The sequence below is a fragment of the Carassius carassius genome, chromosome 4 (genome assembly GCF_963082965.1).
Source record: "Carassius carassius chromosome 4, fCarCar2.1, whole genome shotgun sequence".
In the NCBI taxonomy this organism is placed as follows: domain Eukaryota; kingdom Metazoa; phylum Chordata; class Actinopteri; order Cypriniformes; family Cyprinidae; genus Carassius; species Carassius carassius.
In genome coordinates this window covers 3,191,747-3,217,395 of record NC_081758.1, presented here as the reverse complement: position 1 = coordinate 3,217,395, position 25,649 = coordinate 3,191,747, and the positions used below count along the sequence as shown (strand labels likewise).

At 39.5% G+C, this 25,649-nt stretch overlaps 1 protein-coding gene across 4 annotated transcripts in view; it reads right to left on the bottom strand.

The window, feature by feature from the left end:
- Positions 1-4,368: 4,368 nt before the first annotated feature.
- The window catches only part of LOC132132741 (regulator of G-protein signaling 3-like), a 30,094-nt gene continuing 8,813 nt past the window's right edge, over positions 4,369-25,649 (bottom strand). Inside the window, exon 3 of one of the 4 annotated variants that reach the window (XM_059545253.1) lies at positions 4,369-5,341. In XM_059545253.1, coding sequence (XP_059401236.1) covers positions 4,424-5,341 — 918 coding nt within the window. In that variant the 3' untranslated portion in view covers positions 4,369-4,423. The remainder of the gene's footprint in view (positions 5,342-25,649) is intronic. The other 3 variants (XM_059545271.1, XM_059545279.1, XM_059545262.1) reach the window with 3 other exon arrangements.

Sequence of the window (25,649 nt, the reverse complement as noted above, 5' to 3'; positions counted from 1 at the left end):
CTGCACTACATTTTAAAACATATTTAAAGAATTTTTTGACTTTTTATTGTTCATTCACATTTTACATAAGGGATTCAGTAGTTAGTTAGTTAATTAGTTAACAAAAACTGCCAATGACAAATTCTTCTGAACATTCATTAATCTTAGGTATTCCAATATTTAATATTAAAATCTAAAGTTGCAACTGTATTATTTAATGAGCTAACATGAACTAAGACTAGATTAATAACACGCTGTAACAGACTGTTGTAGTTGTTGTGGTTGCATTGTTTCAGTTTCTTCTGCCTCGGACTCAAACATATACAGTATATGGCTCTGTCACAGTCGGTGGTCTGTTGTCTGTGATCTGATCAGCGAGTTTCTGTAAAGCTGAGCTCACATGCGCTTGAGGTGGAATGTAAACACTAACCAGAATGAACGAGTGAAACTCCCGTGGCGAATAGAACAGCTTGCAGTTGATAAACTGCGTTTCTAGATCAGGACAGCACATCTTCTTTAACACAGTTACATCTGTACACCACCGTTCATTGATGTAAAAGCATGTCCCGCCGCCGCGCGATTTCCCCGTTGATTCTGCGTCGCGATCCGCTCTAAACAGCTGAAAGCCCGGCAGATGGAGCGCGCTGTCCGGTATGGCGTCATTCAGCCAGGTTTCCGTGAAACACAGAGCAGCAGAGTGAGAGAAATCCTTATTTGTCCGAGAGAGCAGAAGGAGTTCGTCCGTTTTGTTGGGTAGAGAGCGGAGATTTGCGAGATGGATGCTAGGCAACGGCGTTCGAAATCCGCGCTTCCTGAGTCTGATGAGCGCTCCCGCTCGCTTTCCCCGTCTGCGCGTCCTGAAGCGCTTGATCAGCGCCGCTGCTCCTCCGATAACAATGTTCAGTAAAACGTCTGTATAATAGAAATCCGGAAAAATATAATGTGGTGTGTTCTGCCGAATGTTCAGCAGTTCATCCCTGGTGAAACTGATCGTGTTTGTTAAACAAAAAACAGGAAAAACGAACAAAAACAGTACAAACACTGGAGAGCCAAGCACTGAAGCAGCCATGTGCAGCGCCATCTTGGTATCATTCTTGGTATCTTTAAGAAATCCACATTGTGAAAAAGAGAAAACAGAAAGAAACTGTGTCCTGCATCATATGTGATTACTGTATAAACAGTATCCACTGCTCAAAAGTATGGGTTGGTATGATTTTTTATTGTTTTTAAGGATGCATTTATTTGATAAAAAAAGAAACTAAACACAGTAATGATGTAAATTAATTTTAGAATTTAAGATGAGATTTTCATTTAAATATAATTTATGTAAGTAACCTATTCCTGTGATCAAAGCTGTATTTTCAGCATCATTACTCCAGTCTTCAGTGTCACATGATCTTCAGAAATCAATCTAATAAAAAGATTGGCTGAACTGCTGATCAAAAAACATCACTTTTGTCAGTATTGATAGAAACATTTGTGTTGCTTAATGTGCCATTTTTTTTTCAGGAATCTTTAAAAATAGAAAGTTCAAAGCATTTATTTCAAATGGAAATCCTTGGAACATAATACATGTATTTTTGGTCACTTTCAATCAGTTTAATGCATCTTTGATAAAAAAAGAAAAGAAAAAAAAAGTATTAATTTCTGTCTGCCTTGCAGATTTCAGACACAATGATTGTTTGTCCTTTCTCCCTACTGCAGTTCTCCTAGGAATGCAGTAATTTTCTCCAAATGCATGCGCATACGGACACAGGATCATGTGCCCATTCAGGATATTTATAGTCTCATTATGCACCAGACACAGGCCGAAAGAAACGGGGTGCGAACTGACTATCATCACTGGAGTGCTGGATTTATAGCTTTTGTTTCACATTTCCTTAAGTGAACTATAAAGGTGGCGATGTGTAGAAGTGAGTTACAAGCCACATTACGCTGCATTATTCAAGAGTTTGTCCTTCACAATGAGGTGTCTGAGCTATTTTTGGATGCATATAAGACAAGTTTTTTCAGAGGCAATGCCGGCAATGTCATGGAGGTGGCACCAGTTTCTGAAAAAGAATTGAGTGACTGAACTACAAATGATTGAATTACCCGAACAACAGTTAGTAGTAACAAAAAAAAGCTCATTTTGATGTGACTTTATTTTAATAGGCAGGTTTAAATGGGGGGTGATTTCCCCCTTAAGAACAATCTGAACACAGTTTAAACTAAGGAACAGTAAGCAAGTTTGCAGCACTGGATCTAAGGGTGCAAATAGGAACATCCTGTAAGGAGAGATTGATGCAGTTAAATATGGCAGTACTAATCAATGGAAGGCCTTAAAAGCTAAGCTTAGTATTTTGAACTGTATGTGACAGACAGCCTGCATAAACAATGAAGGTTATAAAGGATTTGAAGTAATTTCATGTAGTGTGAAAACACGAGCAGTAGAAGTTTATACAAGCTGTAGGTGATGGAGCACCTTACTAATGATCATTTATTAATGGAAGACGAATGTGAATTAGTAATCCGATATGGAGATGTGTTTTTAAATGTTTATGTATTATGTGTGTTGAATGTCCTGCAGAAGGCTCTTAGGCTGAAATGCGCTGGTATTGTTTAAAATTATTGGTAATTATAGTTAAAATTATTATATAGTTCCCTTCATCACAAGAGCTGGACAGATCATAATCATAAGTAGATTATTATTATTTTAATTTTTTTGTATTGTTTCACAATATCTGCAAAATACAGATACAAATTAACAGTATAGTATTTTTATACTATCAAAACATCTAATAATACAATTGAATATAAATATAACTAAAACATTGCTAGTTATTTGCTTGTTTTCGGTTTTTAAATATGTTGTGGAGTCAATATATGTGAAATTAATAAAAGGAAGACATTCACAGACAGAAGTGAAAGAGCTCATTTGTTTTAAGCAGGCTGCTACAGACCATGCCAATGGACCTTAGAAAAAGAAGAGCATCAAGGAATGATTCTTTGAACACACCATGTAAAAAAAAAAGAACTTGTGAGTCACTGATTCACTCACTCACTCTGAATCATTCACCTCATTCTCTCACACTGAATCAGTCTCAAACTTTTCATTAGTTACTACTAGAACACAGACATCCCATCATGCACCCTTATCTTCTTGTAGTGTCCAGAGTCATTATTTAGTCTTTAATCAAAAACAGCAACAAAACATTTGTTGAGGGCATAATTTGAACATGTTTCCTATCATGTAGCATTAATGTCACTATTGACTACAAGCCTTCTCTAAGAGACTTACATAGTTGTGGAAAAATCATGTTACAGTGATATATGAGGTGGTAATACCAATGTATGCATACCATGATATTAAGGGATAAATATTTTGCACTATGAATAGTATAGAATGTTTTTGCAGGATTGTTTTAATCGATGGCAACTTCACTTGATTCACAAATTCACTGGGTTTGCACTACAGGAATGTATCAGTCTTCAGTGAATTATTGACTATGTATTTCCTTGCTTCTGATTATATTTAAATTAGAGCAATAGAATTCACACTTACTTACATTTACAAAAACAATCATTCCAGCATGTATTCACAGACATGTATGTAAGCGAGTGTTCTTAAAACAGTTTGTCTAGTTAACATCTTCAAATACTGTCACTCTGGTTGGAGAACTAAATGAATTGACAGAACGCCACTTGGTGGACAAAACTGAGAGTGCATCCCTATGTGCATATGAACAAATATCTAGAAGCAAATTATGGAATATAGTGCATTAAAATATCAGTAGAATTTACAGTTTACACGTGACATTACTACAAACTACTTTAAGAGTTAAATTACTTAAAACTATAACTGAAGTGCTGTATGATGTTAGTGCTGCATAGTTGCCTAACCTTTAATTAAGCACCTGTTGCTAGTCTTTTTAGTCTATTCAAATGTTTTTCTCTACTTGTGTGCAGAAATAGAATCTGTTTATGAAGGCAAGTGTCAGGATGAACTGATGTGACTGGACCAAACCCCTTACCTTGTTCTGCAGTTTATGCTGAGGATACAAATGATAAAAATCGGCTTTCGTGTGAGTGCTAATGGGACATTTCTGTCTCTGTCTTGTGCTGTGCATGTGCTTTTGTGAAGACCTATGCGTAGCTTGCTGCCATAACAGGCTTTTGCTTTGCTTTTGTTCCTTTGCTTTACTTTACTTTGCTTCATTGGCCCAAGTAAAAAAATTAATCAATTCAAAAAGCCCAGTCCCAAGGTCCGAATCCAACCATTGTCTGACCATTTGGACAAGTACTAGCAAGTGTCCAAAATGCAAATGGTGAAGGACACATTTCTATTTTCCCTAAATGTCCCTAGAAAGGTCCTTAATGTTAATGCAGTTTTTAATAGTGATGCTTGCCTTGGCCTCAGTAATATATCAGCTAAAGCAAGTAACATGACGAAAATAAATGATTCCTACACCGTTTGACTGTCAGAGCAAGAACAAGGACTTACTTTTCTTCCGGAGAACAGCATACACAGCTGGTGCATGGACCCTCCATTCTTAGTCAGCTCTTTCTTCAGGGTTTTGGGTGACGGAAGCATCCAGCCTCCCTTCTGTGTCCCGGTCACCTCCACACAGTTGATGGCATTGTCAGATGCGAAGCAGGTTGTGCGAGGGTCCTGGAGAAGACTGCCCTCGCTATGTGTGCGTCTGCGCAGGGAATTCTGCACGCTGAGTCCACCTGAGTGCTTTTCACAGGAAGTGGACTCTACCATGCTCCTCCGTTTGCTGTCACTGCGTTCCAGGTAGTTATCATCACTGTCCTCCTCATCCTCCTCCTCCTCCTCATCATCTTCATCTTCTTCATACTCTTCATCAGTTCCGGGGGTGGAGAGGGCATCTGTACTGAAGGACCGATCTAATCGCAACTCAGGGATGACAAATGATGAGGAAGAGGATGAAGGTGGAGCGTTCGTGTCCACTGCCTCTGAAGCATTATCTTCATCAACAACCAGATGTTTTTCAGCTTCACTATCTCTCGCGTGTGCTTGCGAGAGCTCCTGCTCTTCCTTCGCTTCGGTCACTGGCTCAGTATTCCCCCTCTCCTCCTCTTTCTCTTTGTCTTCATCCTCCCTCCACAACTCATTCATGCTGCTCTCTGTGCTTTTCCCATCTTCTCCCTCAGTAGAGGGCGGAGGTGTTGGTGGAACCAGGCCGCTGTTCTCCTCTAGAGGGCTGCACAGATCCTCCAGCAGGATGAGACTACTGGACTGAGGGCTGCTTGCAGCGGTGACTAATGCATCAGACAGGTTGCCCAGGGAACAGTCATCCTCAGAGGTCATTCTCAGGCCCCTGAGGTCACATGGCTCATCCTGTTTGGGTTCGAACATCTGCCAACAGAAGAACACAGTGTTGCAAAACCGTTACATTGTTAGTGTCTTTCTAACAATATCACAATTGCTTAATTACAGTCAGTAACTGCAGAACAACTATTGTAGAATTAGTGCAGAAAATATACAGTAATTTGCTGTAGTTAAGAAGAAATGCATTTCAGTGTAATGTTAATGCATTTTCAAAGTGGCACTAAAAGCAATTCAGTTTGATTTAAACATATGAACATGAATCTTGCAACATTTTATTTTGCTGTTTGTTGGACATTAGGTGTGTAAATCAGACAGATAGTCACGATAAAATATAATATCAATTCTCATACCCAGCGATATGATATTTGCTGATACCTTTTGCTGATTACGATTTGATTCAGGAGTATATTGTACAATATATCGATATTAAGACATTATGTACCTATTTTACACAACCAGCTACATTTTTATTACTCACAAATGCAACCAAAATATAGAATGAAGATTTATATAAAATTTCCACATCCTTTACGCCAAATGGGAAGATCACAACAACAACAAAAATATAGGCCTAAACAATTTTTTTTTTAAGAAAATATTAATTGGGGGGGGGGGGGGTATGACAAAGAAATTACAAAAATTTAGCTGTTCATTTTTTTTATTTGATACTTTGATTTAGCTGCTACTATTCATCACAGTCTGAGGCATTTGCAGAAGAAGAATTATTTTCTACATATACCAAATTAAAAGAAAAAAAAAATAGAAAGTAAATTCAACAGAACAAAGACACAAAAAAATAATAAGTGCATTTCAGGTTATACTGGTAGGTCTAAAAGAAATTTTTAGGTACAGAACTTTAAAATTGATTATTAGTCTGTCTTTACTTTAAGACCGAAAGCATTGATCTGAAACACGTGTTCAACTTCAAGCAAAAAAAAAAAAAAGATTCACAATAAAGGTGCCTCTTTATACTACAGGAATTATTATTATTATTTTTTTTAATCTGTTGGATTGATTCATTGTTGCACTCCTATTTGACATATCATGGCAGTTTGTAAATGAAATCTCAGGTGAGTGGCGTTAAAATATTAATGCTCTATCGCATTTGAAAATAATGTGGCACCTACACTAAACCCTACCATTAACCAATAGTGTCAACAATCACATGAGTGAAGCTCACCTGATGTCTACCTATAGGGATATGATGCCCATCACGGCATTCCTATATAGGGTCTATTCAGTATTATTACATAGTTGATTGACATATACTCTTTGCCCACAAATTATCACTGAAGTTGTGCTAATATGACTACCCCAAGAACAGTTTAGAAAAAATCTGCCTTCCTTGTGTAAAGGAACAGGATATCAAGAAGAGGTTCAAGCATCCACATCAGCTGGCTATATTTCGTCCTCTATTCATCTCAGAATGTCTTCATGACGCTGAGCTAAGTTTTCTTATTTTATTCTCTTCTATTCACTTATCACTGTTATGCAGACATACTGTACATATCTTTACCTTCCTGTCGGGTCAAACGATTGCTGCTTTTTTCAGCAATCTAATCTCTTGCCTTGAAAAAGAAATTACCCAGCCAGCAATGACATGTGGGGCCCAGATGGGTTAAGTACGGGTTCCATGGTTACTGTGTGGGCATGAGCTTTGGCTGGGTGAAATCAGCGGGTCCCATGTAGGATTTGTAGTATGAGTCCCACATAGGAAGCCCATATGAGCTGATTACATGGGCCCCATAAGGGACAGGCATGGGCCAATTGGGCATGGGTTTGAACTAAGAACACATATATGGGTCCTGCATGGCATATTTATGTGTTAAGTTGGGTTTGAACTGGGAACACATGGGTCCTGCATGGTAGAGGCGCAAAGTAACTATGTAGGCCTATTGAGTTATGTAATTACTTACTGTACAAATTTTTGTAACTTGTAGTAACTCTACATGTAGGCTAATCAAGCATGTTGAGATTGAGTAATTGTAACACAATACATTTCAAGTCACGCTAGTTACCAAAGAACAAAAATTGCATACATGTAGATATTTTGCCAAAACAATCCATCAGTCATTTTTTGTTAGTCGTGCAGAAAATGAAAAATGTAACTTCCCAAAAATGTAAAAAACATCAAAATAGGTCAAAGTTTATGCTGTGTTGAATTATGCTGATTAGTGGACTCTCAGAAAGGTTGCAGGCCTACCTTAACACTTCAAATAATAGCCCAGTCCCAGACGCCTGTCCCTTGGAGCAGAAACACATATTTAGACAACTAGGGGTGCTCGATATTACCGGCCGATATTGGCTTAAAAATTCAATATCAATAAATATCGGTATCGGTTTTAAAGATCCTTACAGAGCCAACTTTAAGCCCATAGGGGCATTCACGGTTGAATCCTGGTGCAAGCCCAATTCAAACCCCTTTAGACAGGTGGGGCCCAAATGGGTCTGACATGAATTACCCAGTTAAGACCCACATAAGACCCTTACAGGTCCCACTTAAAACCCAACTTGGCATCCACGGCTGGATCCTGGGTGCAAACCCACTTTAGACCCATTTGGGCAAGTGGGGCCCAAATGGGTCTGACATGAATTGCCCAATTAACCTTACAGGTCCCACTTTTAGTATGTCTGGGCTTCCACGGCTTACCCTAATGTGGATCCCAGGTGCAAGCCCATAATGGGGCCCACATTTGCCGCCCATGAAGCCCTCATCTGGACCCCACATGTCATTGCTGGCTGGGTAGGGATGTCTAAAAATGTCCTCAAGCTCAATAAAGACAGACTGTCTTTGGCTCTTCATTGTGAATTGCTAATACTGACAACTAGTTACTGTGGGTGCTTTATTTTTAAACTTGCACAACAACATAGTTGTGCAACCTGGGTGTTATCATTGATAAGAAAATAAATGATGCTGTTAAAGTCCGTGTGAACCGGAAGTTGCTGCCAACTTTATTTCAGTGTAGTGATGCATTTCCAGCTGAAACGGAATACTGAATAGAGGGCATGGTTTTATGTTTGCGCTCCTTCTCCCTGTCTCTCACTCATAGCAATCTAACAGTTGGAGGTTCTGTTTAAAGATATTCTGCCCAAGCCATCAAACTGACGTCATCAGAAAAGGAATGCCATTCCAGAGCAGAAGTAAATGTTTATATTTTGATTAAAGATTACGAAGACAAACAGTGTTTTTTCAGTGGATTAACTTGCACGGATTAATTGTTTATATCAAGGCTAGCAATGTGCGCTAGCAATTTGCGCTAGGAACGTAAATAAAATTTAGATTCCATGCTGACTTTAATGGGAGCTCAGGTACACAGCCGAAAAATAAATAAATAAATAAAAAAAGGATACAATGATATGATGGGGAAAAAAAGAAGTAATTGAATTTAGACAGTGAAGGGTAAATTCAGAATGAAGGTTGAAAATAATAATGTACAGTAGTGCATGAAATCCAAAACACTTTAGGAAAAGAGGTTTGAAAATATACTAGCAGTAATCACAGACATTCACATTTAGATGAAATTAGATTTCTCAGCCAAAAAAATAAAAATAAAAATTATAATAATAATAATAATCAAACAAACAAACAAAAAATATAAGTAATTTGGAATTTCTGGAATTTGTACAGAAAAAAAAAAAAAAATTAATAAATAAATAAAACGGACTTTACTTACCACAATGTGAATCGGTGAAAAAAGAATTTCTCTCAAAAATTAGACCCATCCCAATGGAGTTTTACTCATCATAACCCAGTTATAAGAGTCATATGGTATTACTTCATTTAAACATTAGATGGGCCTCAGTCTTACTGCTGTATCGCATTTAAAAATAATGTGGCACATACACTTAACCCTACCATTGTCATAACCAATAATGTAAACAAAGATAAACATGACATAAAATCACATTTGATGAAGCAGCCATGCCTTTATAGCAAAAAGTGCAATGTATATGTAATGAATTACAACCTTTGTAATCCTCGGCAAGCAGGAGGCGAGAACCGGCGGACAATCAACATGAAACTTTAATAACAAAATAAACACAAAACAGCGCACCAGCCCCTCACGGACGACTGGTGCACTCAAATAAAAACCAAAACACAACTAAAAGCCCAGGCCTGGTCCTCTCTCGTCCTTCACTGTCGTCGCTCCAGTTTTATATCCTTCCATCTCCTACGTGGGACTCGAGACCGGCAGTGGGTCGCAGGTGTCACTGATTTCCCAATCATTGCCGGCCTCCCTCCTTGTTCCACGTCCCTCGGCCCCGCCCCACTCGCCACATACCCCCATCGCCCCTCGCAGGCCGAGGGGTACCCTCGAGACTGCGCTCTACTCCCCCCCCCCCTCCCTCCGGGGGGGACCGCTCACGGGGACCTGCGGGAACCTGGGGGTAGGACAGACGAGGCGAGAGAAAAGGAGATGGAAGGAGGAGCGACAGAGACGAGAGAGGGGAGAAAAAAAATAAAAAATTCCGGTTCCCAGACGCACTGCTGCTCGGCCCTTCACCGGCAGGGCGGTCTCCTCCGCGGTGCCTGGCGGTGGCACTGGACGGCCCTCGGCGGACGGCACCACACTCCTCCGCCGCCCGGTGGACGGCGACGGCTCCTCCGGTTTTGGGCAGCCGGCAGGAGTCCCCCGTTCCCTGCACCTCCCCGTTCAGACGGACGGCAGCAGGCTCCGGCTCTCTGGCGAACGGCGCCGACTCGTCCGCTCCCTCACGGACGGCAGCCACCCCTCCAGATAGCGGGCGGTCGGCAGCGAGCTCGCCCGTCCCCGGCAACTTGCTCCAGCCCACCGCCTCGAGCGTCCATGGCGGCATCCTCCTCGCCTGCTCTGTGGCACCGCGGATTCCCCACAGCGGCAAGGGATCTTCAACAGCGCGTCCCTCCTTCTCCCGGGCTTCGGCACCACTGTAATGAATTACAACCTTTGTAATCTTCGGCAAGAAGGAGGCAGGAACCGGCAGACAATCAACATGAAACTTCAATAACAAAATAAACACAAAACAGCGCACCAGCCCCTCACGGACGACTGGTGTGCTCAAATAAAAACCAAAACACAACTAAAAGCCCAGGCCTGGTTCTCTCTCGTCCTTCACTGTCGTCGCTCCAGTTTTATATCCTTCCATCTCCTACGTGGGACTCGAGACCGGCAGTGGATCGCAGGTGTCACTGATTTCCCAATCATTGCCGGCCTCCCTCCTTGTTCCCACGTCCCTCGGCCCCGCCCCACTCGCCACAGTATACAAATAATTACAATGAATTATAATTAATTACAATTATACCAGCTGCCAGCAGCAGAATTAATATTACCATCAACTAATATGTTCGTCTAGCAAACGTTCAGTGTAATTTCATATCAACTCTAAGAAATTATATTTTCATGGCCACAGAAAATATCTTTCTTACAGTACTAGTCCATTAGAGCATGTAACAAGATCGGATCGTTAAATGGACAGTATCCACATGCAGTGACAGAATCAGAAACTCATGTAATTTTGTGCCGCAAAGTTTTATTACCTAAACACTAACACATTACTTGTCTTAACACATCACACATACATGGGAGCAGGGCAAATTTGACTGAATGAATGAAACCGTTAGAGAATCAGGGAATGAGGCTATCAAGGATTCAACGTCATTTTACAATGTGGTCTACAGACACATAGTTTGCTTTTTTTGGGTGAAGGGATTTGCTGGATTATCCTTAAAATATTATGAATAATTGTGTGTCTAAAATGCTACACCATTTTAACTTCTACAAGGATTTGAGCTCTTTTATCGCCGCTCATGTTTCACAGGACCCAAATGCTCCATATTGTAAATTAAGCATATTGTTAGTTCCCTTTTAAGGGAACCTCGAACTGTGTCCTCTAGGGGGCGCTATGGGGGGCACCTCGTTGTGACCCATGTCTGAAGCATACCTTGAAAAAACACCAACTTATTGGCCGGCGTCAGCCTCGGTCGTCACTACTGGTGCGACTATAAACAGGCACCGGGAGAACACGTCATTCTCCTCTTCGTCTTCACTGACTGTTCTGTTTGAAGTGTGCATCTGAAAGAACTGGTAAGAGCGATCTTTCTCTGTCTATCATGGCGACTACTAGCAAGCGTTTAGACAATGTGTGCATCTGTGTCAGCGTTATTTGACACCCGATGACGCAGATGATCTTTGCGTCATTTGTTTGGATGAAGAGCACACACGTAATGTTTTTTAGGAGGCAATCTGCGTCCATTGTGAGCGTTTTTTCAATGAAAAAGCTCCGCTCTCATTTGTCTCTCTTTTTGAGGAAAAAAAGGGGGAAAAAAGGGGAAAAAAAGGGGAAAAAAAGAAAAAAAAAGGCAGCCATCTGCTTCCCGTGGTTCAGGATCCGGTGCTGCTGAGGCATGGTGGAGAATGAGCTCCTGAGAATTACAGGTGAATCTGTCTGAGTGGTTTAGAGAGGGACTTTCCCTTTCGCACTCATCGGCGGCGGACGAGAGAGAGACTCAGGAGGATGATGTTATATCTTTAACACTTTCTGATACTGAGGTTAGTGCTCTGCTGGGGTTTTACCCAGGAAAAGCAGGAGATATTTGAGGATGGTGAAGAAGCTGAGGCAGAGCCTTCTCAATTCTCCTGCCCTGCATATGTAGAGCTGTTAGAGGTTAAGGATCACGCCATGACAAAGTTGGACTTGCCATGGAAGTGCGCTAACAAGGTGGCAAGGCATACGCGGCAGCAGGCCAGGCTGTGACTTCATTACACATGAAGGGGGTGCTTCAAGCATATCAGACTGATCTGCTAAGAGACCTGGATAGAGGGGAGGGCCTTTTTCCTGATCAGGTAGCCGAGCTGCGCCACACCACAGATCTCACTCCATGCTACAAAGCAGGCAGCCATGGTGGTAACGGAGAGACATCTGTGGATGAACCTGGCAGACATCGTGAAAAAATAAAAGGCTTTCTTCTCGATGCTCAGGTTTCGCCTTCCGAACATTTCGGTATTTCTGTTGAGACGGTAATCGAGAAGTTAAGGGAGACAAAGGCGCGCTCTGCTGCTTTCAGATCCTTTGTTCCACATAGGTCCAGGTCTGAGCCCAAACAACATGGGGGTCCTGGTCCGTCTTGATACGAGGATTAGAAACGGGCACAGAAGGCTAGTGTCGCGACTCATGCTCCTCCCCCGTCTGTGGGTAGGAGTAAGAGGAGTTGTGGGTCACGGGGAGGTAGGCATGACCTAAGGGATGCGATCCAGATGAGGCATCAGCGTTCTCGTCTGAATCAGGGTGATACTTTGTATCTACTTGTTCTCTTTGGGGTTTTACATCTGCCCTTTTCCTCCCCTTCCTAATTCCCTTGTAACCACCAGCTCTCCATCTGACCAAGGTTAGATGGGAACTTGCAAACAGTCTCCTATGCTGGACCTATAATGTTTTGGTTGGTTCTATGTTCATAGTAACCAACTTACTAATGGTCCGGACTAAAGGGAGTCGCCCCTTGAGCGGGGCTCCAGTGCAGGAACCAGGGTGGGTCAGTATGATCCATTCTGTATATACTTATATATGTATCAAATTGTTGGTGGTTATGAGTGTACTAATCTTCTGTGAGTTTCTTTGCAATGCTCGACTAAAGTGTTTACTAAACACTCGTCTGCATTATGTCTGGCCGGTATGATAGCCCTGATTCTGGCTTCATGTTTCTGGTATAAGGCGGCCAGATCACAGGTTTCTGCGGGAGCCTTCTTGATCATCAGGCCTGGCACGGCACTGCAAACAATTTCATGTTCTCGGCCAGTTAATGTTATGTTGTCTGAGGGGCTTCCTGGCCGCTTAGTTGTTGCTGATGCCTCAAGCTGGAAGTGGAGGTGGCAGTTACGGAAGTCTTCTTGTATATGCTGCCTCAGGTGATGCTCCCCACGGTAAGGGTTACGCGCACAGCTTCGTTGCCTTTCTTGAGATGGTTAGATCTTTGTTGCTTGGGCTCCACACAGCCAGTGTATATTTATTTATATACTTCAAGCATCGCTTCCCTCAAACATGAGGGGCTATTTGGGTCGTTCTCATTGTAGTTTAGCAGCGCTCCCCTTTACTAAAGAGGGTCGCCTATGAGTGCACTACTCTCTTTCTGAGTTCAGAGTTCTGAATTCAATCTCCTCTCATGTAGATTGAGTTCTCTGTTCTTTCCCCAGAGTGCTCTAGCGTTATTTCCACAGATCGAGTTGAAGACTCTCAAACATATTGTTTTTGGATGCAACATTCCATCTATGAGGTGCTCTATCAGAGTACCAAGAGAGCCATTCATTTGTAACATGAATATCTAAACATACAAAAAATCCAAAGAAAGAACAGGGTATCTGCTTGTAAATGAAAATATATTATTCTTGCGTCATGCATTCCTTTTTTGAACACTTCAATGTGGGTAAGTTTCATAAAAAATAAAGAAATAACATTTTGAACAAAAAGCTGAAGTGAAGTGAAGTGAAGTGAAGTGAAAAAAGACTGAATTGGATTCAATATGATAATCAAAACGTAGATGGTGTCGATCAACACCCCCAAAGCTTGAGTGTAATTATTACCTCTTCATCAGTCAACATTTATTCCATAACGTTACAGTTTTGATGCTGTATCATGTCAGATGATTGTGTTACATGTGTTAGTATCTGTTGTTTCTTTTTTCTTATTCACTTGTGTTTTTGGGGAAATTCTGTGCGGAAGATGTGTACTAGCGACCTCTACCGTATAATAATGGAAACAAGGGTTCTAGGAGTATAGAATTTTTGTAAGTATAAGTCAAGTATACTTAAATGTCATTTTAAGTATATTTCTGAGGAGTACATAAAGAATATTTTCCTATTTTAGTTTAAAAGAAGTAATAGCACACTTGAATAAACTTCTTTTTCGTGAGAGTAGGGATGTCTAAAAATGTCCTCAAGCTCAATAAAGACAGACTGTCTTTGGCTCTTCATTGTGAATTGCTAATACTGACAACTAGTTACAGTAGGTGCTTTATCTTTAAACTTGCACAACAACATAGTTGTGCAACCTGGGTGTTATCATTGATAAGCAGATAAATGATACTGTTAAAGTCCGTGTGAACCGGAAGTTGCTGCCAACTTTGTTTCAGTGTAGTGACGTATTTCCAGCTGAAACGGAATACTGAATAGAGGGCATGGTTTTATGTTTGCGCTCCTCCTCCCTGTCTCTCATTCATAGCAATCTAACAATTGGAGGTTTGTGCTTAAAGATATTCTGCCCAAGCCATCAAACTGACGTCATCAGAAAAGCAATGCCATTCCAGAGTGGAAGTAAATGTTCATATTTTGATTAAAAATTACGAAGACAAAACGTGTTTTTTTTTTTTTTTTTTCAGTGGATTAACTTGCACGGATTAATTGTTTACATCAAGGCTAGCAATGTGTGCTAGTAAAGTAAACAAAATTTTTTATTTAATGCCGACTTTAATGGGAGCTCAGGTACACAGCCAAAAAAAAAGGATACAATGATATGATGAAAAAAAAGAAGTAATTGAATTTAAACAGTGAAGGGTAAATTCAGAATGAAGGTTGAAAATTATTATTTACAGTAGTTCATGAAAGCCAAAACACTTGAGGAAAAGATGATTGAAAATATACTTGCATTAATCACAGACGATCACATTTAGATGAAATTAGATTAGATTACAGATTAGATTTCTCAGAGGGGATAGCCAAAAAAATCAAACAAACAAAAAACAATAAGTAATTTGGAATTACTGGAATTTGTACAGAGAATGTGTGAAAAAAAAAGTAAATAAATAAATAAAACAGACTTGACTTATCACAATGTGAGTAAGTGAAATACAAATTTCTCTCAAAAATTAGACCCGTCCCAATGGAGTTTTACTCATCATAACCCAGTTATTAGGGTCATATGGTATTACTTCATTTCATCATTAGATGGGCCTCAGGTCACCTCTTTTACAATACAAACCACTGAATTGTAAATGGGGAACATATCTTTCTATCTTTTATATCTTAACCTATGCATTTATTTCTGTCTTTGCTTTTTAAGCTGTCAGGAAAACATATTTCACAATCTTCTGTCGGAAATGGGAAATGCATCCCGTTTGAACAGTAGAAGGCGATAAAAAAAAATACATAAATGACCAGAAGTGGGCATATCAGGGAAACTTTCTTACTACTTCTAGTTCTTCATCTAGATCAAATAGTTAACTTAGATTTCGCTGTCTCTCAAAACATCATTACATGGCAGACGGACAGGTACATAGATAGATTTTTATTTGATGTTAAAACTATAGCAAATGATGGTCTACATATCAGGAATGCACATTTAGTTTGAGCTACCTACTGGAAGCCTTCTGCATCACTGTGTCATTGAATGTTTCACAAAACCATTCTAATCAGCTCTCCCTCAAAACCAGCCCATGCTGCTTACCACTCACTCTAATAGTGTGTAACCAAAGCTGGTGAGAAATATACTCCTCTGAATGCTTTTCAGAAGGGTTTACTGCAACAGAAAACAAGCTCAGCTGATGCAGCCAGAAGCAGAAGTCATAAGACGGAATTCATATTACCCTGCTCACATGATGTACGGCATATTAGCTCTCTCCCATCCATAACTGGAGCTTCACTAAGAATGAGCCTCTTATCTTGCCTGTGGTATTTTTAGGTTGTGTGAAAGATTACTACCGAACCGAGCGGCGCAGAGGAAATTAGGACACAAGAACCGAAGACAGATGATTTCCTTAAACTCTGAATTTTGCTCTGTTATCTGTGACGGGATGGTTCAGTTGGTGTTCGTTGAGTCCCTCATGCATCACTTTTTTTTCCACACTTGCGTAATGTGAAAAATAAAATAAAAAAACCTTGAAAGTGTTTGGATAAAAAGAAATGTAGAGAATAAGACAGCGACACATGAGAACTCAGATATGAACTATGAAATAGAAAATATATGAAATGGAGAGAGTGTATTATACAAAGACTAAAGTGTATATCAACTCAATGTTTTGCCTGTACAAAACTGCCAAGATGAAAAGGTCATTGTGAGGGTATTGCTAAGGTGTTCTAAGCATTTCATCACATTTCTAGGTAGTTGTTAATATTCTGGGTGATTTCTGACTGACTCAAATGTTCAAATGTGCAGTGGTGAAAGTGATGCCTTTGCAAACACCACTTATTATTTATTCAATAAGGGTGCAATATAACTCTATTCTAGATGCTTGTACAACCTTTTAGTCGCTCCAAGGAAATCATCTAATCTATTATTCATTCAAAGCACTAAGCTGTCCAACATAATGACTGGAAAATGTATTTTAAACAGAGATTACTTTTTCTCATCAAATGAGTCTGCAGAATTTGCCAAGATACTGTGGATTTTATAAAATAACTTTGAATGGTATGAACACTGATATTTGCATGTGAAACCAGAATCGTTCCTAATATAAGATATGTGATTTTTTAGACTCATTCTATGCAAGTACGTGAACACAGACAGTGTGCAGCTAGCAATGCAATGTCTTGTTTTCATTGCATTGTGTTCTGAAATGTGTCTGACTGCAATTAGTGGAATTTCTTCTTCAGCACTGAAAGGGCGGTACAGAAAACATTAACACAAACTGTCTTTTTCTACATAAAATTTTCTCAGTCAGGTCAGCTACTGCAAAGAAGGAGCAACAGTATGAAGCATCTTTATTTAAAGGGGTCATGAACTAGAGAATCAAAATGTTCTTGATATTTACACATATAAGAGATCAAAACCATAAGTTTCAGAACATAAGACTAACTCCCCAGTTTAAAATATTAATGATTCTTTTCTACCCTTCTGAAGCACCAGGATGTGTCCTGTGTAATCAAAGAGGAGTGTTCGGAACAACTCGTGTATGTCCATCAATCACAAGAGTCATATTGCTGTTGGATATAGATGTCGAGTTAGACCGGCAAACTCACATGTTGTTCTGTCAGAGGATGAAAAGAAACTGCATCTCCTAAAACTTTGCATATCCTTCCTAGTTTCTTTTTAATGACATCAAGATAAAGTTTTAGTTTGCTGCAGTGTCTTTTGTAATAATAATATCACTATTTACCACTATATACCAACTGGACATGTGCCAGTATTCATCACAGCGATGAATATGCACAATATTGTTATGTGGGCACTCCTAAATACCGTGAATAATTATATATTACAAATTGTTCTGAATTTGGAATGCATTTTAAAAATACTATTCCCATCAACTGGTCAAAATGCACAACACAGTTGTATGCTGCTTAAAAACTCATGTGTGCTCTGATGTAAACAAGCATGCATGAGAAGCACATGGAGGAACACGTGAGAGACGCTCAGAATGAAAGCACATTCACTCTCTGACAGCAGATGGCGCTAAACTGCAGAAAATGCAGCCCTTACCCTAGAAACCCCATAAATAAAGCAACTGCACTACATTTTAAAACATATTTAAAGAATTTTTTGACTTTTTATTGTTCATTCACATTTTACATAAGGGATTCAGTAGTTAGTTAGTTAATTAGTTAACAAAAACTGCCAATGACAAATTCTTCTGAACATTCATTAATCTTAGGTATTCCAATATTTAATATTAAAATCTAAAGTTGCAACTGTATTATTTAATGAGCTAACATGAACTAAGACTAGATTAATAACACGCTGTAACAGACTGTTGTAGTTGTTGTGGTTGCATTGTTTCAGTTTCTTCTGCCTCGGACTCAAACATATACAGTATATGGCTCTGTCACAGTGATTGCCATCTTGAGTATAAAAATATGGATACGATGCAATGAAGTTAGCCAACCTCAGCAGTGGGCATTTACTTCTGTTTCTGTAAGAGGTAACACCCCTTGAAATTTTGACTTTTTCACAGAAAGTGAAAATAAGGATGGACAGATGTAATTTTTACAAATATTGTTATGCAAAAAAAGTTGCAAAGCTTATAAACTAACTTTATAAATTAAACTGCATTTCATGACCCCTTTAAAGTTAACACAGTATGTATTTAAGGGACAGCTCACTGATATAACCAAGAATTTGCATCTGCATTTGCATATTTACGTGATAGCTTTTCTGGCAGAAGACTCTGAGAGCAATAGGTCTGGTGTTGAGCTGTGATCCCCTGCTGCAAATGTCAAATACAGCAAGTGTGCAGAATAAATGTCATGCTGGAGGAAGTCACAGTTGACACAAGAGTCAAAGCCATTGTTGAATGAGGCGGAAAAAGCTACAGCAAATGTAGGTCATGAATGATTTACCTCCACACAACCAGCTTAACATAGTTTAATTTAAATTAAATTTTAAATACTTTGCATTTTGAAATCAACTTCTAAATGTCTGTTCAGTGGTCCCTATAACATGACAATTTTAATTTGTGGTGCTTCTAATTAAGTAATAAAATGCAGTTCCAAATGTTGTTCAAAATAAATATACTAATCTATGCAGCAATAAAATGTGTAGCACTTTGTTTGACTATCAAATTATATATGTAATATCTAATTATTATTAATATTTGGAAAGTTTTCCTTTACCTCTCGCGATCTTGGCAAAATATTCATATAACAAAATTATAGTACAAAATAACAATATCTCAAGATTTATTTCCACAACATGTTGCATGATGGGATACACTTAGCCTCGAATACTGCTGTGGAGTGGTATTTGAGATAGTGTGGATTTACTGTGCGTTAAGGGCACTGGGCTTTGGCGTTTTTTAGATCTGGACAGTCTTGCACACTTACTTTCTGTCGAGCGCATGCGCTCTCAAGTGGCCAGACTGCACAAGTATATTTTTAAGTCTACTTTATGTAGCAAGTATACAAATATCAGTGTTCTAGTAGTATACTTGTAAGTGTACTGTTTCAATACTCCTTGGGATTAAATTGGCCCACTTTCTAGTATATAAAAGTATACTTTTTAAGTATACTTTAAGTATTACAGTAGCACACTTTGAGTACACAACTTGTTTACCTCTATGTCTGTAGTTTGTACTGCAATTATACTAAAAGTGAACTTGTAGTTATACTGATAGTTTACTAATTAAACACATTGTACACTTTGAAGCATAGTCTTAGTAAACTACTAGTTTAGTGGTTTTATACTGCAAGTATACTCATAAGTTTTCTTTAAGTGAACTTTATGTCATACTTTAAGTATACTACTATGTCCCTATTTAGGTTTTAATTTGTATATATTTTGTTATATGAATATCTGAACAAACAAAACATCCAAAGAAAGAACAGGGTATCTGCCTGTAAACAAAAACTGCCAGTAAACAAATTGACACATTGAATTTTAATGTGGGTAAGTTTCATAAAAAATAAAAAAGAATACAATTTTGAACAAAAAGCTGAAAAAAGACTATGAATTGGATTCAGAATGATAATCAAAACGTAGATGGAGTCGATCAGCACCCCAAAGCTTGAGTGTAATTACCACCTCTTCATCGGTCGACATTTTATTCCATAATGTTACAGTTTTTATGCTGTTTAATGTCAGATGATCATGTTAGATTGCATGTGTTAGTATCTGTTGGTTCTTTTTCTTCTTCACTTGGTGTTTGCAGAATATGTGCACTAGTGCCCTCTACCATATAAAAATGAAAACACAGATTCTAGGAGTATAGCTCGAATATATTTAGACTTTTTGTAAGTATAAGTCAAGTATACTTAAATGTCATTTCAAGTATATTTCTGAGAAGAACATAAAGGCCATTTCTGAGAAGTACGTATGTCAACTAAAGGAATACTTTCCTATTTTTAGTTTAAAAGAAATATACTAATAGCACATTTGAATAAACTTCTTTTGTGTAAGGGTTATGAGGGGAATGATTTAGCGCATTCCATTGAGAAGTAAACACTGCCTGGATTTCCACAAATGGGCTTAAAGGCAAAATATGTCCTTTTCGCCGCTGAAGAGTGCGTATTCAAAATAAACAAAGACCAGGTAGCGTAGTTTGATGACGCCATGACTGATTGTGGAATAATGGGAGTTTTGGTCTTCATCCTCACAGCCGTTGCAATAAGATGGGACTCGGGCAGAGATCATGTTCATGGATGAGCTAATGATTTATTAACTTAGTAGAATGAGGCAGGGTGAGGCTGAAAGCCATTGAAGTGAAACGAGGCCGCTGAACGAGAGCAACACGCAGCTCAAAAGTAGCAGAAATTTTATTATGCCACAGTCGACTGCTCCTTTCGGTTGTGAGTATGCGGGGGGAAAAGCAGTTTAAAAGTGCTGTTATAATGCTACTCTGTGCAGTCGTCACCGGTCTATTAAAATGCACAACATTTTAAAGCATCTTTGGTGTTTCCATGTTTTCTAAAAAACAAAATAGAGAGGTTATGATGTAATTGGCAGGCGAAACAATGACACTATGGACATGGTCCGTGTCGCTAGTTAAAATAGCTTATTTCTCTGTATTTAAACATTCTTTGAAACATTTTGTATAATATAAGTACACAAGTCAGCAAAATATATAACACTGTTCTAGTGATTTTTGGATATTTCAATAATTATAATAATAATAATTTTAATTGTGCCTTTAAGTGGGCATGCAAGACTGAAGGAACCACCAGAGATACCAACTCTGTGCAGCACGGTCCAAGGAAGTGGAACCTGCACTTGAGCAGAGTACAATGTTTTCAAGGCCTTTACAAGCTGCTTGTTCAGTTTTGTCACTGTTCAGGCACCTCTAGATTGGCCTAATCAAGTTTAAGTTTCTCCACCACGAAACTTAGTAAGCCAGCCTCACATTTAATCTAAACTCATGACTTTATAAAAATTCTCCCTCCGACAGGGGAGAGATATTAAGCACGCCTCATATGAGAATGACCAAGCCTTATTGTCAGAAGCCTCCAGCAAGTATTGATCTCCTCATCTTCACAGTCAAACATGACCGGACACAGCGAAACAATTGTACGCATGTCATCATAAGCAAACTAATAGGGCAACACCATTTCAAGAGAGGATGAGACTCATAAGCCTTGAGCAGGCATTAGCTTATCATTGGAGACCTCGTGATCAGTGTCTTGTTCTTGCTTCCCTAGCTCACATGGCCCCTCAGGCACCACAAAGGTTGGAGAGATTTCTTTTTAAAGAAAGCAATCTGGGAGAGAAGCAATTTTTAGCCTCATGCACTCGTAATGTGCATAGAAGTGAGCAGCTCAGCTGAGTCAGGGTGAAACAAAGACAAGATGTAATTAGGAATGCTGAAAACAACATTCTGACAAAATTGTGGTTATATGTTAATACATATACATATTAATGAGAACACCTCCATACAGGGTTGAGCATCATCCGCCAGTGAATTGGCAGGACGTTATACAGGCTTCAGAGATTGTCACTCCTAGGCATATTTCCTATAGTGTCAGTTACTGAAGTGAATGACTTGAAAGGGAACACTGCTTTTAATAAATAAATAAATATGTTATAGTTGGTGCACTAATGTCAGTTACATCTCAAACCTAGCTGGAATATTGTCTAAACCAGTAGCCTTCAACACTTGAGCTGTCTTAAGTAATCTCAACTAGAGAATCTAAAAGAGAAAGAATCCCAGACAAAAGTAATACCTCACAACAAAATTTATTATTTCATAATTATCAGGAAGGTTTTTTTTTTTTTTTTTATCATTGCAAATATTTCTTTAAGAACCTTGAATCAAGTAAACTAAATGGATGAATCTCAGAAACCTGTCATGCATATGTCATTCCAAAATCAAAAGCAAGAAAAAGGAAATTAAATTAGGAAAAGTATGCCTATTTTAAGGACCATTAATATTGTCTGCTTTGTGATATTTTTCAGGGCTTTGCAACTCCCAGCAGCTCTGTGGTGGCACTGCAGGGAATACTCCAATTATTGTTTGATGTGTTAAACAAAAATACAACATTAAGTTACAGAAAATTGAGTGCAGAATATTAACTGTTTAGAATTACTGATTTATTCAGGTTTACTGTGCAGTATATCTGTAACTGCATGTAAACTGCACCAAGCCAAACAGAGGTGTGTTTGCAAGTAGTGGGTGAGTAGTTGACTGCTGTAATGATAAAATCTCCATAATCATCGGGAAGAAGGAGGCGGGACCGGCAGACAATCAAATGAATTTAATAATAAAAATAAAGACAAAACAGCGCGTCAGCCCCTCACGGACGACTGAGGCGCACAAATAAAAAACAAATACAACTAAAATCCAGGCTTGATCCTCTCTCGTCCGTCACTGTCCCCCATTCCCTGCTCCTCCGGATTCCTTCATGGAGGCAGCAGGCTCTGGCCCCCTGGGGAACGGCGCCGACTCCTCCGCTCCCTCACGGACGGCAGCCGACCCTCCACATCACGGACGGGCGGCAGCGAGCTCGCCCGTCCCCGGCAACTCACTCCAGCCCACTGCCTCGAGAGTCTATGGCGGCACACTTCCTCGCCTGCTCGATGGCACCGCGGATTCACCACAGCGGCGAGGGATCTTCAGCAGCGCATCCCTCCTTCTCCCGGGCTTCGGCACCACTGTAACGAATTAAAACTCCATAATCATCGGGAAGAAGGAGGCGGGAACCGGCGGACAATCACATAAGATTTAATAATGACAAAAGAAATACAAAACAGCGCGTTAGCCCCTCACGGACGACTGAAGCGCACAAATAAAAAGCAAAACACATACTAAAACCCAGGCCTGGTCCTCTCTCGTCCTTCACTGTCGTCGCTCCAGTTTTATATCCTTCAATCTCCTCCGTGGGACTTGAGACCGGTGGGTCGAGCAGGTGTCGCTCATCTCCAATCACTCCACCGGCCTCGCTCCTATTCCCACATCTCTCGGCCCCACCCCACTCGTCACAACTGCATTATTGTGTGCTGTCTTATCCGATATTTCAAAAGCTTGTCTTGACAGGTTTATAGAACATTTTCATATTTTCTGCTGAGTTCAGCTAGTGTCAACAAAAAAAATATTAAGATAACTTTCATTAAATAATAATGACATAATTCTGTTCCGGGCAAACTCAAGACAGATACTGTATTTGGGACATTAGAGGCATACTTGACTAACATGACCTGCCAAAAGCTACCATAATCTTCTGATCAAACATGTATATAATCTCATAATTTTTGTCCATTAAAAGTCAATGCAAAGTCAACATCTTCCTCTCTATCTGGAATTGCATTCATAATGTTCAGGATTCAGACACACACTGTCAGTTTAAGTGTTGGTCACATCAAACAGATGCTATAGGGCGATATGTACTGTATAGTGATGCTGACAGATTAGGAGAGAACTGAATACAACAGCAGCTACAATAAATAAATAATCTCGATTAAATATTTGAACAAATTGAAAATCTAATCACAGTATCACAACACCAAGCATTAATAAATCTGTTTATTTTTATTTATTTTTTTATTTTTTTGTTGTTGTTTTATTTTTTTACTGTCTTGAAGGATTCAGTCACCAGAAATCGACCAATGAATAATGTTGGTGAACATTTATGCTAGGATGATTGATAAATCAATGGGACACTGAAGATAATTGGCTGCTGTCCCGGTGGGTCCATGTTCCCAGAATGAGGGAAATCAGTGGGAGAGACATGACTTTACAGCGGCATCAGTACAGCATTAGAAACAGCAGATTAAAGACCTAACTGTTGGGATGGTGGGCAAACATAAGGAGAGGGGATGTGCCTCACACACCAAAACACCCCCAGGTCACATGCATACCAACTAATAAGAGGAACAAGGTAAGATACAGATACAATACACACATATTTAGCATGTTAACGGATATGGCATTATAAATGTATTTGATCTTGGTTTACTATATCTGCTTAATGCACTGCTGCTGCTTTAGTAAAAGAGACTTACTGCCAATAGATACACAGACACATTGCTGTGAGCACGGAAGATATGCTGCTACTGCACGAATATGTTTTAGCAGATATAGACAGGCGGAGCTGGGAGAGGTGAAGGGTTTCAGGCGAACTTTACACTGTACACACTCAACTTTCAAAAAAGCTGTCACTGGGGCATTACCCTAAGGCAATAGTTCCCTGTGTGGTCGAAACAAAAAAGGTACATTTGCACCTTGTTTACCCCTAAATGGTATATATTAGTACTTTAAAGTAAACAGCTGAATTGGGATTGTGATCCTGTGAATGCAATGCAATACTTGTGGGACCAGGCCGTTTTACCTTTATTTAGGGGGTTGGAGTGGGCAATCAAAAAAATACAGCATAGGTTCCGCCATCCCGCAATTTGGCACATAACAAGAATGATGAAGCTACAATAACACTAGGCTTGTTGTATTACATGGTGTTTGGTCATACACCAATTACATTACTTGCCCACCGCGGCACCACCCACTCTATAGTTTTGCTTTTATACAGAAATAAAAATCATTTAGTTCAGCTAGAAAATGTACTCTAAACTGAAAGTGTCTACTCTGCTATACAGCTAGATTTGCCAGGTCAACGGGACAAAACTAGCCCATGCCGGTCAAAAAGATCTCAAAGTAGTGCAATAACCATATCCCAAATTCATATCCCAAAGTAGCCAGATGTGGAAAAAAAAACTCGGACTTGACCACCCTACAGTACATCACAATCTTCAGGAGTTGAAAGTAAGGAGAGATGACTGACAAAACCATGGTAGAGGATTTGCTGCTTAACAGATCCTGACTTCATTGACAAAATATTTTATCTTGTAAAATGTGCTTTCTACTGTACACAAAGTATGTGTGATTGTGAAATCGAAAGTGAACAGTGAGCGCTTATTCAAAAGCCATTAAAGCTGTCGTGAATAAAATGAAAATGAAATGAAAATTGTTTGACTGCAGCATAAAAGGGGTCATATGATGCTTGTAACCATAAAATCTCCATAATCATCGGGAAGAAGGAGGTGGGAACCGGCAAACAATCAAATTATATTTTAATAATAAAAATAAACACAAAACAGCGCCTTCAGCCCCTCACGGACGACTGACGTGCACAAATTAAAAGCAAAACACAAACTAAAACCCAGGCCTGATCCTCTCTCCTCCGTCACTGTCGTCGCTCCGGTTTTATATCCCTCCATCTCCTCCGTGGGACTCGCGACCGGTGGATCGAACATGTGTCGCTCATCTCCAATCACTCCACCGGCCTCGCTCCTGTTCCCACGTCTCTCGGCCCCGCCCCACTCGTCACAATGCTTTTTTGTAAAGATCACTATTTTAAGTATTTGGTGTAACAGAATATGTTGATTTATTTATTTATATTTTTTCAAATACTGTACATTATTGTAGGTCCTCTATGCCCCGCCTCTCCCAAATGCATCGTTTTCTACAAAGTCCCTCCTTCTGACAAGCGCATCTGCTCTGATTTTCCAGCTGACC